The following is a 12,994-nucleotide window of genomic DNA, read 5'->3' on the forward strand; positions in this document are numbered from 1 at the left end:
TGCAAATGCAAGTGGCGATTGCAAGATCAAACCCTTGTTAGTGTACCACTCGGACAACCCCCGGGTGTTCAAACGAAATAATATTTGTAAAAGTGCACTACCAGTTATGTGGCGCTCGAACACTAAATCTTGGGTCACAAGACAATTCTTTACTGAGTGGATAAACGAAGTGTTTGCCCCCCAGGTTAAGGCTTACCTCATTGAAAAGAGCTTGCCAATAAAATGTCTTCTGGTTATGGACAATGCTCCTGCACATCCTCCAGGTCTCGAGGATGACTTGAAAGAAGAATACAGCTTTATCAAAATCAAATTCTTGCCCCCCAATACTACTCCCATACTCCAGCCCATGGACCAACAGGTCATTTCAAACTTCAAAAAACTCTATACCAAGGCCCTTTTCAGAAAGTGTTTTGAAGTGACCAGTGACACGAAGTTGACCCTAAAGGAATTCTGGAAGGAACACTTCAGCATCCTCAACTCTGTTAACATGATTGACCAAGCTTGGCGAGGTGTGACCTATAGGACATTGAACTCTGCCTGGCGTAAGCTGTGGCCATCATGTGTCACAGAGAGGGAGTTTGAAGGTTTCCAACCAGAGGCGGGTCCAAGCACTGCTACCCCTGTAATTTCTGATGACACTGATGTCGTTGAGGAAATTGTTGTCATGGGCAGGAGTTTGGGGCTTGAGGTCGACAAGGATGATATTGATGAGCTTGTAGAAAGCCATTCTACCGAGTTGACTGTGGAGGAATTGTTGCACCTGCAACAACAACAGCAGCAGGATCTGATTGTGGAGCAGGAATCTTCAGAAGAGGATGAGGTAAGGGAGGATGTTCCAAGTTCTCTCATCAATGAAATTTGTTCCAAGTGGGCAGATGTGCAGGCTTTTGCTGAAAAATACCACCCAGAAATTGCAGTAGCAAACCGGGCAGTGCATATGTTTAATGATAGTGTCATGTATCATTTTCGAAGAATACTGCAGAGGAGGAAGAAACAATTAACAATAGACCAGTTTTTCACAAAAGAAAAGAAAGCTGCTACATCAAAGCCTGTTTCTCCTCCAAAGAAGAGACAAAGAAGAGAAGAAACCCCTGAAATAGATCTGCCCACCCTTTCATTGGAGAGAGAAACAACTCCTGAAGGAGAACTACCCCGCCACATCATGGAAGGGGACTCTCCTTCCAAGCAGTAACCTCCCCCTTCCATCCTCTCCACATCCATCCCTGTATGCCATCGAACCGCTGCTCAAAGGTATGTTCACTACAGTACAGAAAATGGTTTAAAATTGTTTTATTTTAGTACAGTAAATGGTTTAAAATTGTTTTATAGGATTTTCTGACCAATTTCATACACATTTAGATAATTATTGTTGTTTAGGTACACGTTTTATTAATATTTTGGGCCTGTTCGAGTGCTTGGGAACGGAATAGAATATATACCATTATTTCTTATGGGGAAAAAAAATTCGGTACTCGAACAAATCGGAGGTCGAACACGGATCTCGAACGGATTATGGTCGAGTACCGAGGTATCACTGTATTTGTATATTTTCAAGTATAAGAGGAAGTACAGGAGAGCTTACTCTATTACACAGGAGTGAATGTGCCTTAGGGTTGTGATAGCCTATGGGAAACGTCCCTGCCTGATATGTTGGGCTGGACCCGCTCAAGCTCTTATAGTTTCCAGTATACTATAGTCAATTCTTTTTAGTGAGGCGTATTTGCATCAACTCGCAAGGGTACCCTTTTAGATCGGAAACATTTCCTGCTCGCTGATTGGTTGGACAAGATAATTCTTACCAATCAGGTAGCAGGAAACTTTTTCCGAGCTAAAAGGGCACTGCTGCAAGCCGGTGCAAGTGCGCCTCATTAAAAAAAAATTGAGTATAGTATGTGCAACCTCACCATCCGTTTGAGCTAGAGATTGGGGTTTGAAGGAGCATATAGGCTTGCTTGTTAGTTATCAGCAGCCAATGCCTTGCATTTCCTGGTTCTAGCTTCATGGAGAGGGGCTTGGGTGCTGATCATATGTATATACGGTCAGTTTCTTAAGGCTTTGTCCTGTCTATTGCCTCTGTCATTCATGAGTGACCTTTAAACTGGCAAGACAAAAACAAAAGTCAAGGGCCTGAAAATTCACTTGCATAGTAGTATTGGTCTCTTCCCCTGGCCCAAGCTAAAAGATTTGTTCATGTGAACGATATTAGACAAAAACAAAAGTCAAGGTCCTAAATATTCACTTGCATAGTAGTATTGGTCTCTTCCCCTGGCCTAAGCTAAAAGATTTATGTGAACGATATTAGCATTAAAGCCAATATAGAACTTGAACCTTGACAGGAAAGATATATAAGCAATATCGTTCATTGTTTTAACAGGAAGTTAAGGGCAGCATTTACAGTAAAATCAAGGTCGGTTGATGAAACTGGTACTGTTATATCAGTGAATTTTCAATCCTTTGCCTAATGATGGCTTTTATCTTTCCTATAGACATCTTGTGGTTTTTTTTTATCTTAACTATGGATGCTTCAGTATATGTCGTTATACAACAATGAGTACAATTGGTTTCAAGTCTGGCCTTTCAAGTTTGCTATTTTTTTTTCAGTCATATAAGAAGATAGTTAGTCTAAAGTGTTGAAGAGGTGTAGCATATATATGCCGATTTTCAAACTTGCTGTTGTCGGTTCCCTGATCCCTGAGAATGTTAAGAGCTGACTGTACATTACCTATGCATCCTTGAAACCAGTTTGGTCACTTCTCTTAAGAATTAAGTAAAACTACTGTACAGTATTTCTTGATTAATAATGAGCTAGTAAGTACGGTAATACTGTACCTCAATACTAACAAATCAGTTTATAAGCGTACAAATTCAAGTCGATTTAAGAGTATTTTGTCAGTCTTCAAACAAAAATTTTCCTTCGTATGTGCACTTTTTGTGGAGAAATACTAACAAGACCAGTTCACTTACCTAAATGACATCCACGTAGGGTTCACAGGCTTTTTTCATAATTTTGTTTGCTTAGCTTGGCAAAACTCCCCTCTCAACCCCTGCGCAGAGCTTAACTTTTTCACTCGCAGCAGTATCAATAAAAAAATTCTCTCACGTATACAGTATTCGAATAGTAGAGTTGCCATTCAGAAAAATGAAAGAGGGCATGGAAGTATTAGACGATGCTGAACCGGTGCCGTCATTGACGAATTAACGGCAACATTATATCAACACAATATCAACACTGAAATTTATCTGGATTGAGGAGGAGTTAGGAGGTATGGCTACCGAAAATGCTTACAGTATTAAAGAATTAATGATATTGGTGTTGTGTATGGGTCCGTATCAAGAGAAAGCGTAGATTTCAACTGATGATGAGATGTTAATGTGTGAAAGCCTACGAATTTTATGAAAGACTTCAAATTTTATGAAAGCCTACAAATTTTATGAAAGACTTCAAATTTTATGAAAGATCGGCTTCGTCAGGGCGAGTACTGAACATACCGTATTTGATACTGACAATACGATGTTGCATATCTACGAAATTTTAAAGAGTACAAAGCAGCCGACTCTAAATAGGTTCCTTGCCAAAGCTGAACGGAAAGTGAAAAGAAGATGACCAGTTGTCCAGAAAAGTAAAATAAGTGATGGTTGTAGTGAATGCTATTTAAGAGTGAACGCCCAATGAAGTTCTTATAGAGGGATATCCTTCCTCAAAGTAGTAACTGCCTCTTGCTCCTTTAGTTTCGATCTAGCCACCCATGACTATTCCTAATGGTAAGAGTGCATGTTAGTTTTCAAATGCTTTTTTTATTGTGAATTATTAATTTATAATCATTTCTGATGTTAAGGGTTTAATTTTGACTAATTATTATTACAAAACCTTTAGAAATGAGTGTATGTGTGTGTGTGTTTTCAGTATATGGTCATGTGAAACACATCAAGTAAATTTACTTTATTTCTTATGGCAAAAATTGATTTAGTTTTAAGAGCATTTTGGCTGCAAGCTTGCTTGTGGAACGGTGTAAACTCGCATACTGAGGTATTGCTGTATCTTGTATGTAAAGTATATAAAAAGGAATTTCTTATACAAACAACATCCACAGGAGTGTTTAAACACCTCGGTGATCGTTAAGTATTTAGACCTGTGAGTGCTTGTTGATTTTCAGTGAATACATTTTCTTGCTTGAGAGTGCACTCGGGCACACTATTCTATCTCAATTCTCTTCCTCTTGTTTTGTGAAAGTTTTTGTTTATATAGGAGATATTTGTTTGAATGTTGTTGCTCCTCTTGAAATATTTTATTTTTCTTCGTCTCTTTTCCTCACAGCTATTTTCCCTGTTAGTCCCTGGGCTTATAGCATCCTTCTTTTCCAACTAGGGTTGCAGCTTAGCAAATAATAATAAATAATGAATCCAATCACTATGAATTTCAAGTACTGTCAATGCAATTTTTGGGATAGATTCAAATCTCGGCAAATGCACTATGTAAGCTATTTTATTTTAAATTTTCTCCCCTCTGCTTACGGTTTTCATCATTAACGATAAAAAATAATTGGATTTAATTTTTTTAGAATATATAAAAAAAAAATTGTAAAAGTGTCCTATTTTTTTTTCCTTGCCTATATAATACAGATTATTCATTGTTTTCATTATTAAAAGAATTATAATGTTAATGTAAGTGTAGTTAAAGGAACGGTAAGCAGTCCGTCCCAGTCTTTGTCATTAAATAGGTGATGTTACCAAAGGAAAGCTTTCTTGGTAGTAACCAGTCCAATATTTAGATTCCTTTAAATAACATAATGCATATAAACTGAACTATATCATAAGTCCATAATGAAGTGGAACATTTGAGATTTTTATTTATGGTAGACCTTTGAAATTTCTTATTGAATTTTCCCTTATGTATTGTGTGTTTATGTATATAGAATTTACCACATGGATAGAATTTCCGGGATATATTCATCGTGGTTGATATATATTTAGTGGCTGCCTTTGTCATAGTAGTCATCTTGGCTTAAGTGGCCTCTATGGCTAATTTTGTACCATAACCAGTGGTATTCTCAGGACGTTTAAACATTTTCTTTTATGTCGTTAATCAGCTTGAAATTAGTCTGGAAGTTACAGCGTGTAGCACATAATCATCTTGACCTGTGAAATAATTTGTTCATGACCAGTAGTAATTTAAATTAACCTCTCGGTTAAGGTATTCATGATTATCAGATGTCATCATATCAAAGTGAATTCTTAGACGATTTATTTTTTTTATTTTCAGCAATTCAAGCTCAGGCTGCCTTGGGTCAGCAGCTAATGAGAAGTCCAGCACCTCCAACAAGTAATCTCGGACCGCCTCACCATCGAATGCCCAATACCAATCCTACTGGTACCCTCCAACAACTCCTGCTCAATAATAACTCTCCTGCCACCTCCCTGCACCATCACCATAAACCAGGTAGTGTGGTACTCGAGTGTTGAGATAAACCTTAGTATTCTAATTGATTAGTAAAGTATTTTAGTGTCTAGATAAAACTATATTAGAAACTAGTCAATTTTTTTTTAGTGAGGCAGATTTGCACCGACTCGCGGGGATGCCTTTTAGCTCAGAAAAGTTTCCTGATAGCTGATTGGTTGGAAGTATTCGGACAAAAAGATGTAGACAAAGAAGAATGAAGTATTTGATTAGTGTTTAGATAGAACAATATTAGAAACTAGTCAATTTTTTTTTAGTGAGGCAGATTTGTACTGACTCGCAGGGATGCCTTTCAGCTCGGAAAAGTTTCCTGATAGCTGATTGGTTGGAAGTATTCGGACAAAAAGATGTAGACAAAGAAGAATGAAGTATTTGATTAGTGTTTAGATAGAACAATATTAGAAACTAGTCAATTTTTTTTTAGTGAGGCAGATTTGTACTGACTCGCAGGGATGCCTTTCAGCTCGGAAAAGTTTCCTGATAGCTGATTGGTTGGAAGTATTCGGACAAAAAGATGTAGACAAAGAAGAATGAAGTATTTGATTAGTGTTTAGATAGAACAATATTAGAAACTAGTCAATTTTTTTTTAGTGAGGCAGATTTGTACTGACTCGCAGGGATGCCTTTCAGCTCGGAAAAGTTTCCTGATAGCTGATTGGTTGGAAGTATTCGGACAAAAAGATGTAGACAAAGAAGAATGAAGTATTTGATTAGTGTTTAGATAGAACAATATTAGAAACTAGTCAATTTTTTTTTAGTGAGGCAGATTTGTACTGACTCGCAGGGATGCCTTTCAGCTCGGAAAAGTTTCCTGATAGCTGATTGGTTGGAAGTATTCGGACAAAAAGATGTAGACAAAGAAGAATGAAGTATTTGATTAGTGTTTAGATAGAACAATATTAGAAACTAGTCAATTTTTTTTTAGTGAGGCAGATTTGTACTGACTCGCAGGGATGCCTTTCAGCTCGGAAAAGTTTCCTGATAGCTGATTGGTTGGAAGTATTCGGACAAAAAGATGTAGACAAAGAAAAACAAGAAAGTATTTGATTAGTGTCTAGATAGAACTATTAGAAACTAGTCAATTTTTTTGGTGAGGCAGATTTGCACCGACTCGCGGGGATACCGTTTAGCTCGGAAAAGTTTCCTGATAGCTGATTGGTCGGAAGTATTCGGACAAAAATACTTCCGACTTATCAGCTATAAGTAAAATTTTCCGTGCTAAAAAGGCACCCCTGCGAGTTGGTGCAAATTTGCCTCACTAGAAAAAATTGACTATAGTTACATTTTAGTATTCCTTTTGGTCACCAATATCTGTTGTCTGTCTACCTGTGTTTGTCATGTGTTTTTGTGTTGTATTTGTTCCTACGCAGCATACAAACCCTTGTCTTTTAATTAAGGAGGTTGTTTCAGCATTAGCTGGAATCGGTCATTCAAGGATATCAAGCGGTTGTCCAGCAGGCAAGGGTGTGGGGCGAGAAATCCTGCCCCCTTTCCAATCGGAGCCCCTTCACTTTTATTCTGGCTCATGTTGTTTATGGATGTGCAGTCATTTTCTGTCAAAGTTATTCAATTTCTTTGTTTTCAGGAAGTGACTGTTGGTTTTTGTTAATGAAATGAAAGCAAGATGATCATGATTGCCTGGGGAAGGGTGGACGTTGCAACTGATTTATGGCTAAACCTGCTGTAGGTCCTCACACACTGCATCTCCTTGGGGCTTAACTGTTTGCAGGCATCCCTGTCAGCTAAATTTAGGTCACGGGCTCCTGTGCAGTAGCAAGCGTATGCACTGAAGAGGAAGAAGTGCACAAAACATTCATTGTGATTGGACAGGGCAATGCCTAATAAGACTGGGGAATTCTTTGAATGCACTGTCTCCTTATAGGGTTGTGACTGCTGCTGTCTGCCCTATGCATTCCTGGATCGGTTCCAGGGAGTACACTGCGAGGGCAAGCTTTTCAGGTTTTGCTGGTTCGTGGGGAACCCCTAGCGTTCGGTACACCCCTTCGGAGGCTTGATCTGCCCCCTTGATTGTGCAGGCTGCTGAGGATGGGTTTGACATAAGGAAGTTTTAGGTTTCCTTAGGTCTTTCAGGTAGGCCCTTCATGACTTTTGAGGGAGTTGGTATTTAGGGCTACTTCTCCCCAGGTATCCCCTGTACATTTACAAGCCTCATGTGTTCCCGATGACAGCAGTGGAGCCAAAAGAAAGATGAAATAAAAACTAGGCGAGTGCTATCCCTCCCCAGTGTTATCCTGATGTGACCCAAAACCAGTAGTTCTCACCTCTTCACCTGTGACAGTTGCCCTGAGCCTTCTGTCAGGGGGTCCAGGGACCATTCCTCCTCCCTCTATGTCACTGGTTGTGCCTCTGGCTCCCTTCATTGTGGGACCTTGTGAGTGTGGAGTGTGTTTTCTCCTCCCGTTGTAACAGTGGGCCATAGTATTTTGGCTCCTGTTACAGGGATTGTGCTGTCAACGGTCACTGAGAACTGGATCGCTCTACTTGCAGAGCCAGGAAAAGGAGAAAAGTGCATGCTTTTCTGCTTCCTCCTCCTCCTCCTCCTCCTCCTCCTCCTCCTCCTCCTCCTCCTCCTCCTCCTCCTCCTCCTCCTCTGACTGATTCCAGCTCTTCTAAGACGAGAAAGAGAGAGAGAGAGAGAGAGAAGTGGAAGACCAGCCATAGTCACAGGGATAGGGCTCCTAGATAGTTCTGCTAAATCTGTAACATCTCTCTTGAATTTTACCCTCATTTCCAATCTTTTCTTTATTACTTGTCAATGGCCCAAATTTTGATGGCCAGTTTCTAGGTAAGGCAGACCACTTTCATGGCCTTTAACTTGCAAAATTATATTTATAAGTCCCTTAATGCCTCTTTACTTTGACATGTGGTTGCAGGCTCAAGTAGTTAAGTAACCAGCTCTCACCCACACTGACCAGGATGCGTCTTATCTATAGTAACGTTTATATGTAAGCCCGGAATGAACTGTATTGTGACTGGCCCTTCTCCTTTGTTCTTCTGTCTTCCATCTTGGGGGCAAAACTGTCCAAACTTTACATGCTGGTTGGACCAAATGCTGGTAAATTCACTTCAGAGGTCCACACACTTATGTCTAAAGAAATATCTCTCCCATCCCCCTTTAACGAGCTAAGGGGAATGCTTGATCTTATACTAATCCATTAATCCTCATATTTGTTATGTTTCCAACTGATATCCCCTTCAGGGGAAAGTTAATCTTCAGTTTTGAGTCTTATCAGCCTTTCATCCATATAAAAGGCAGATAATGGTTGCTTGGATCATTGCTTTGCTTCTCCATAGATAAAGCAGTGACACTTTCAGGCGATTTGTTCTAGGCGATTTGAAACGCACAAAGCAGTGAGTTCCCCTAATTAAAGTAGGGGAGGGTGTTTGTATTGCATGTTGGAACAATCCCAAATTTTTAAAGTAATTTGTATTTTCCTTCCCATACAAACCAGAGTCCTTTAATCCAACTTCCCTCTTCAACCATCCCTATCAGTCATTGGACAAAATGTCAAAAGTGAAAACGCTACGACTGGATAGTGGAAGGGGGTACTCGCCCCTCACCCTCACCAGCTGATCAACTGCTTGTTATTCTACTTAAACGGCTGATTCTAGTTTGCACTGCAACAGTCTCGTTAATTAAAGGATTTGGGGTTTATATGGTTAGGAAAAATACAAATTACTTTGAGAATTTTTTATATTCTTGTTAATGCAATAGTCATGAGATTTATCCCCTTGTGATCTTGAAAAGGAGACACCAGCTTTCATGGTCTGAACTACTGTTTGAAGTCTTCATCCGTTTCCTTCATGATTTTCTTTGCATTTTTACTTGATTCTGTCCTGCTGCCTTCCTATCCTCTATTGGTTGAACTAATTGCAACCCGCTCTTTGTCAAAAACACTTCTAAAACTCTTATACTTGAAATTTCTGTCTAGACTGGAAACCACATTTCACTTTCTCAAGTGTATTACAATCTTCCTAGTGTTCTCCAGCCTGGAATCTCTGGATTTTTTATTTATAACTCCTCTACATCTCATTCTCTATCTTTTTGTTACTGATTTCCACTAATTTTTTCCCAGCGAAAGATTTTGGAGATGTGAAAATGTGTTAACATAATGCAAGGATTCGTGACTGGATATTAGTAAGGTGATTATACTAGAGTATATAAAAAAAGTCCTTTGTAGCTTTCTCTGTTGCTATAGCAATCAATAATGGGACTATAAATCCTTGATAGACACCATTTGTCTGAAATGTGAACTAGTTTTAGTATTGATGTCTTTGCTCACTTCCTAGCTAAATGAAGCTTTCTAAAAATACCCATCGAATTGTTTGTTTTGGTTATGTCAAAATCATTTCTCGATATTCATATGTGCATTATATTTTTTCATGTAGTATTTATGTAGTCTCCCCCAGTGTAAAGGCCTTTGTTTTATATGTTGGTCACATAATTATAGCATTTTCATTAAGTATAAAAAAGTTTGTAAACATCACACTAACTGTATATCTATTTTTCTGAAATATTTTGTTCTATAGTATGGGAGTTTATGCATGAAACAATGGTTATACTGTACTGTAATACCTCAATAATTTAGATAAATCAAGGGAAACTTTAAGACAAACATCTATAGGATGTCTTGTGGATTTAGTGGAATGTCATTTATTAACCCTTTTACCCCCAGGCTATTTGGAACTTTCTAACCCTTAACCCCTAGGCGTTTTTTTTTTTTCTTTTTTTTTCAATTACATTTTGCAATATATATTTTTTAAATTGCTCTAACAGCCTTAATATTTGTCAGAGAGAGGTCAGGTTGGTCTCATTCTTTTAGAAAATGCCTGAAGTTTCTCATAAAGTCATCAAAAATAAAAAAAGAAAAATGTAAATAGCAGTTTTTTGCAAGGACGTACCAGTACGTCCTTGGGGGTAAAGGGGATGAGTTTTGTGAAACGTACCAGTACGTCCATTGGGGGTAAAAGGATTAACCCTTTTACCCCCAAAAGACGTACTGGTACATTTCACAAAACTCATCCCTTTACCCCCATGGACGTACCGGTACGTCCTTGCATAAAAATGCTATTTAAGTTTTTTTTTGCATATTTTTGATAATTATTTGAGAAACTTCAGGCATTTTCCAAGAGAATGAGACCAACCTGACCTCTCTATGTCAAAAATTAAGGCTGTCAGAGCAATTTAAAAAAAAATATACTGCAAAATGTGCTTGAAAAAAAATAACCCCATGGGGGTTAAGGGTTTGAAATTTCCAAATAGCCTTGGGGTAAAAGGGTTAAAAGACTATCCTAGGCAATAATCTAATATGATATAACATAGTAAGTATACATAAGAAAACTAGATAAATATGTACTTATTAGTGGAATAGTTTTGGTGATGTATTTGGTACATTTCAGACGGTGGGTTGCAAGTTCCCTTAATGTCAGTGGGTGGTGGATCACACCGTAGTTCTCCAGTCAACTTGGCAACATTCTTTGGAAGAGATATCATTGCACAAGTAAGGGTTTAGACATTTGCATGCTTTTAGTATTTAGTTAGTTTGTATTTGTACATTAATTTTTTGGTCTTTGACATTTCTTTTAGCTTATTTAGCGTAGAAGTAAGGGTGTTTTTTTGTTTTTTTAGTTAATATAGAATTTGATCCTACGCAAATACAAACCCTCATCCTACAGTAGGAGTATTATTTCAGCAAGCTGAAACTTTGCTGTTGAGATTTATATTAAGGTGTAGGTAGTTACAGGCGGGTGGGTGGTAAGCTCCGCTCCCTTGCCAGCACATGAGTAGCCACTTCGACAATGCTGCAGGGCAGTATACATGTACTTTCTGCATTTGAAAAAGCTTGGCTCTTCTCTCAATACATTTCTTTTTTTAGATTGACTCTGTGCAATGGAGACTCCACGTTAAGGCATACAGGCCTACCGTGAGAGACCTGGCTGAAATTGTGTCTGCTTCATAAGCAGACAGTTTGTACACTTTTTGTTGTGGGTATTACTGCTCGTAATCATCTCTCTGCAACAAGTGTAGTTCATTGCTGCCTTTGTAATGGTCCAAGTACTACAGAAGGAGGAATTAGGTAAAGAGGAACTCTTTGTTTTCAAGGGTATCCACATACAAGTCGAAGAATCCTCTAGCTCTCTTCTCGCCTTGCAGCCTCCTCTAGGGCTGAATACTCGGAAGGAAAACTGAGGAGTATGATTCTGTTCTGCCCTCAGGGTAAGCTTTAGGTGAGGCAGGTGTATCACCTTCGCCAGGTGAAGATTACTGAGTAATCCAAGTCTTGCCCCTCAAAGTGAGCCCACTGTTGTAAAGACTGATGACAAAATTCGCAGGGACTTGCATACAAACCTTGTGGCCTGCCTTGGGTATCATTTGCATTCAGGCTGTAGAGAGGCTATTGAAGGTTTGAGCTGATGTTAGGCTTTCCAAGACTTGTGTTTCTGTGCTCTCCTTGTCTGCCATCTCGTTTGCATAGGAGCTATGGATGTGACTCCTGTTGAAGAGTCCCGGCCTGATATTCCATTTCTATGGTGCCGTAACATCTGGCAAGGAAATCCTTGATAGTGAATTCTGGCTATGGTAAGGATCAACCATGTCTTCCTCTTCCTCCCACCATTGAACATTTGACAGTAACCTTTACAGCTGAGCCTTCAGGCGCTGTTCCCCCACCAAAGATATTGGGGAAGATTGAACATAGTCTCGTCAGACTTCGCCCAAACCGTGTTCTCTTGAAAGCGGTGATTACTACAAACCTATAGGAAAGTCACGTGGTATAAGGTATAGGTATGTGACCCCATTAGAGTACTTACACCATCGGCCTGAATGACATCCATTGTCTTCCACTTCGTCTGACAGTAATACTCCTAGGAGGACAACTTGGTGCAGTGGATGGAAGATGTCACCCGTACAAGGACCATAAGACAATGTTAGATGACATTGCTGATGCCTTCAAACATACAATCTCCACAGGATAGGTCTTCACGAGCAGGATCACCTTTCTCCTCATAATCTACATGGTATACAGGCTTCCACAAGCACAGTCCCCATGGTAGTTCATCATGCGCATGATCCCCACCAGATAAGTCTCCACACTCTCCACACTCACGATCCTTCTTCATACATAAGGTCTATTGAAGACAAGTCTTTACTTTTCAGGACTCCATGCTCAATTCCTCTGCATGCAAGATCTCAGTGCACATCATCTCAACGAGCAAGGTCTCCATGTGCACGAACTTCACGCTTGCACAACCCACACGTACGTGATCCACGTGCTGAGTCTCAAGGCAGAAAGTTTTCTCTAGCGAGGCCTTCATGCGCTACGCATTTGCACTTTCCCAGATCTGGATTTTCATATACATGGTCCTCACGTGTTAGACCTGCTTGTTCTCTTTCTCCTAGTATATCCATCTATCTATTTTTCTCTCTATACAGTAATGCCTCACAACACGAAATTAATTCCTTCTGGAGTGGCTTTTGTAAAGTGATTTTTTTGTGTTGCGAGTCACATTTCACATGCA

General features: G+C 39.3%; 1 protein-coding gene and 1 long non-coding RNA gene across 7 annotated transcripts in view; one reads left to right on the plus strand and one right to left on the minus strand.

The window, feature by feature from the left end:
* The window catches only part of LOC137652538 (eukaryotic translation initiation factor 4E transporter-like), a 161,543-nt gene that overhangs the window by 145,901 nt on the left and 2,648 nt on the right, over window positions 1-12,994 (plus strand). For 5 of the 6 annotated variants that reach the window (XM_068386005.1, XM_068386007.1, XM_068386004.1 and 2 more), the window contains 2 exons: window positions 5,261-5,437; window positions 10,877-10,977. In XM_068386005.1, the coding sequence (XP_068242106.1) occupies window positions 5,261-5,437; window positions 10,877-10,977 (278 nt within the window). The remainder of the gene's footprint in view (window positions 1-5,260; window positions 5,438-10,876; window positions 10,978-12,994) is intronic. The other variant, XM_068386009.1, reaches the window with a different exon arrangement.
* Window positions 1-12,994, minus strand: part of LOC137652541 (uncharacterized) — a 282,636-nt gene that overhangs the window by 108,730 nt on the left and 160,912 nt on the right. The gene's annotated exons all lie outside the window — the stretch shown is intronic.

The sequence above is a fragment of the Palaemon carinicauda genome, chromosome 13 (assembly GCF_036898095.1).
Source record: "Palaemon carinicauda isolate YSFRI2023 chromosome 13, ASM3689809v2, whole genome shotgun sequence".
NCBI lineage: Eukaryota > Metazoa > Arthropoda > Malacostraca > Decapoda > Palaemonidae > Palaemon > Palaemon carinicauda.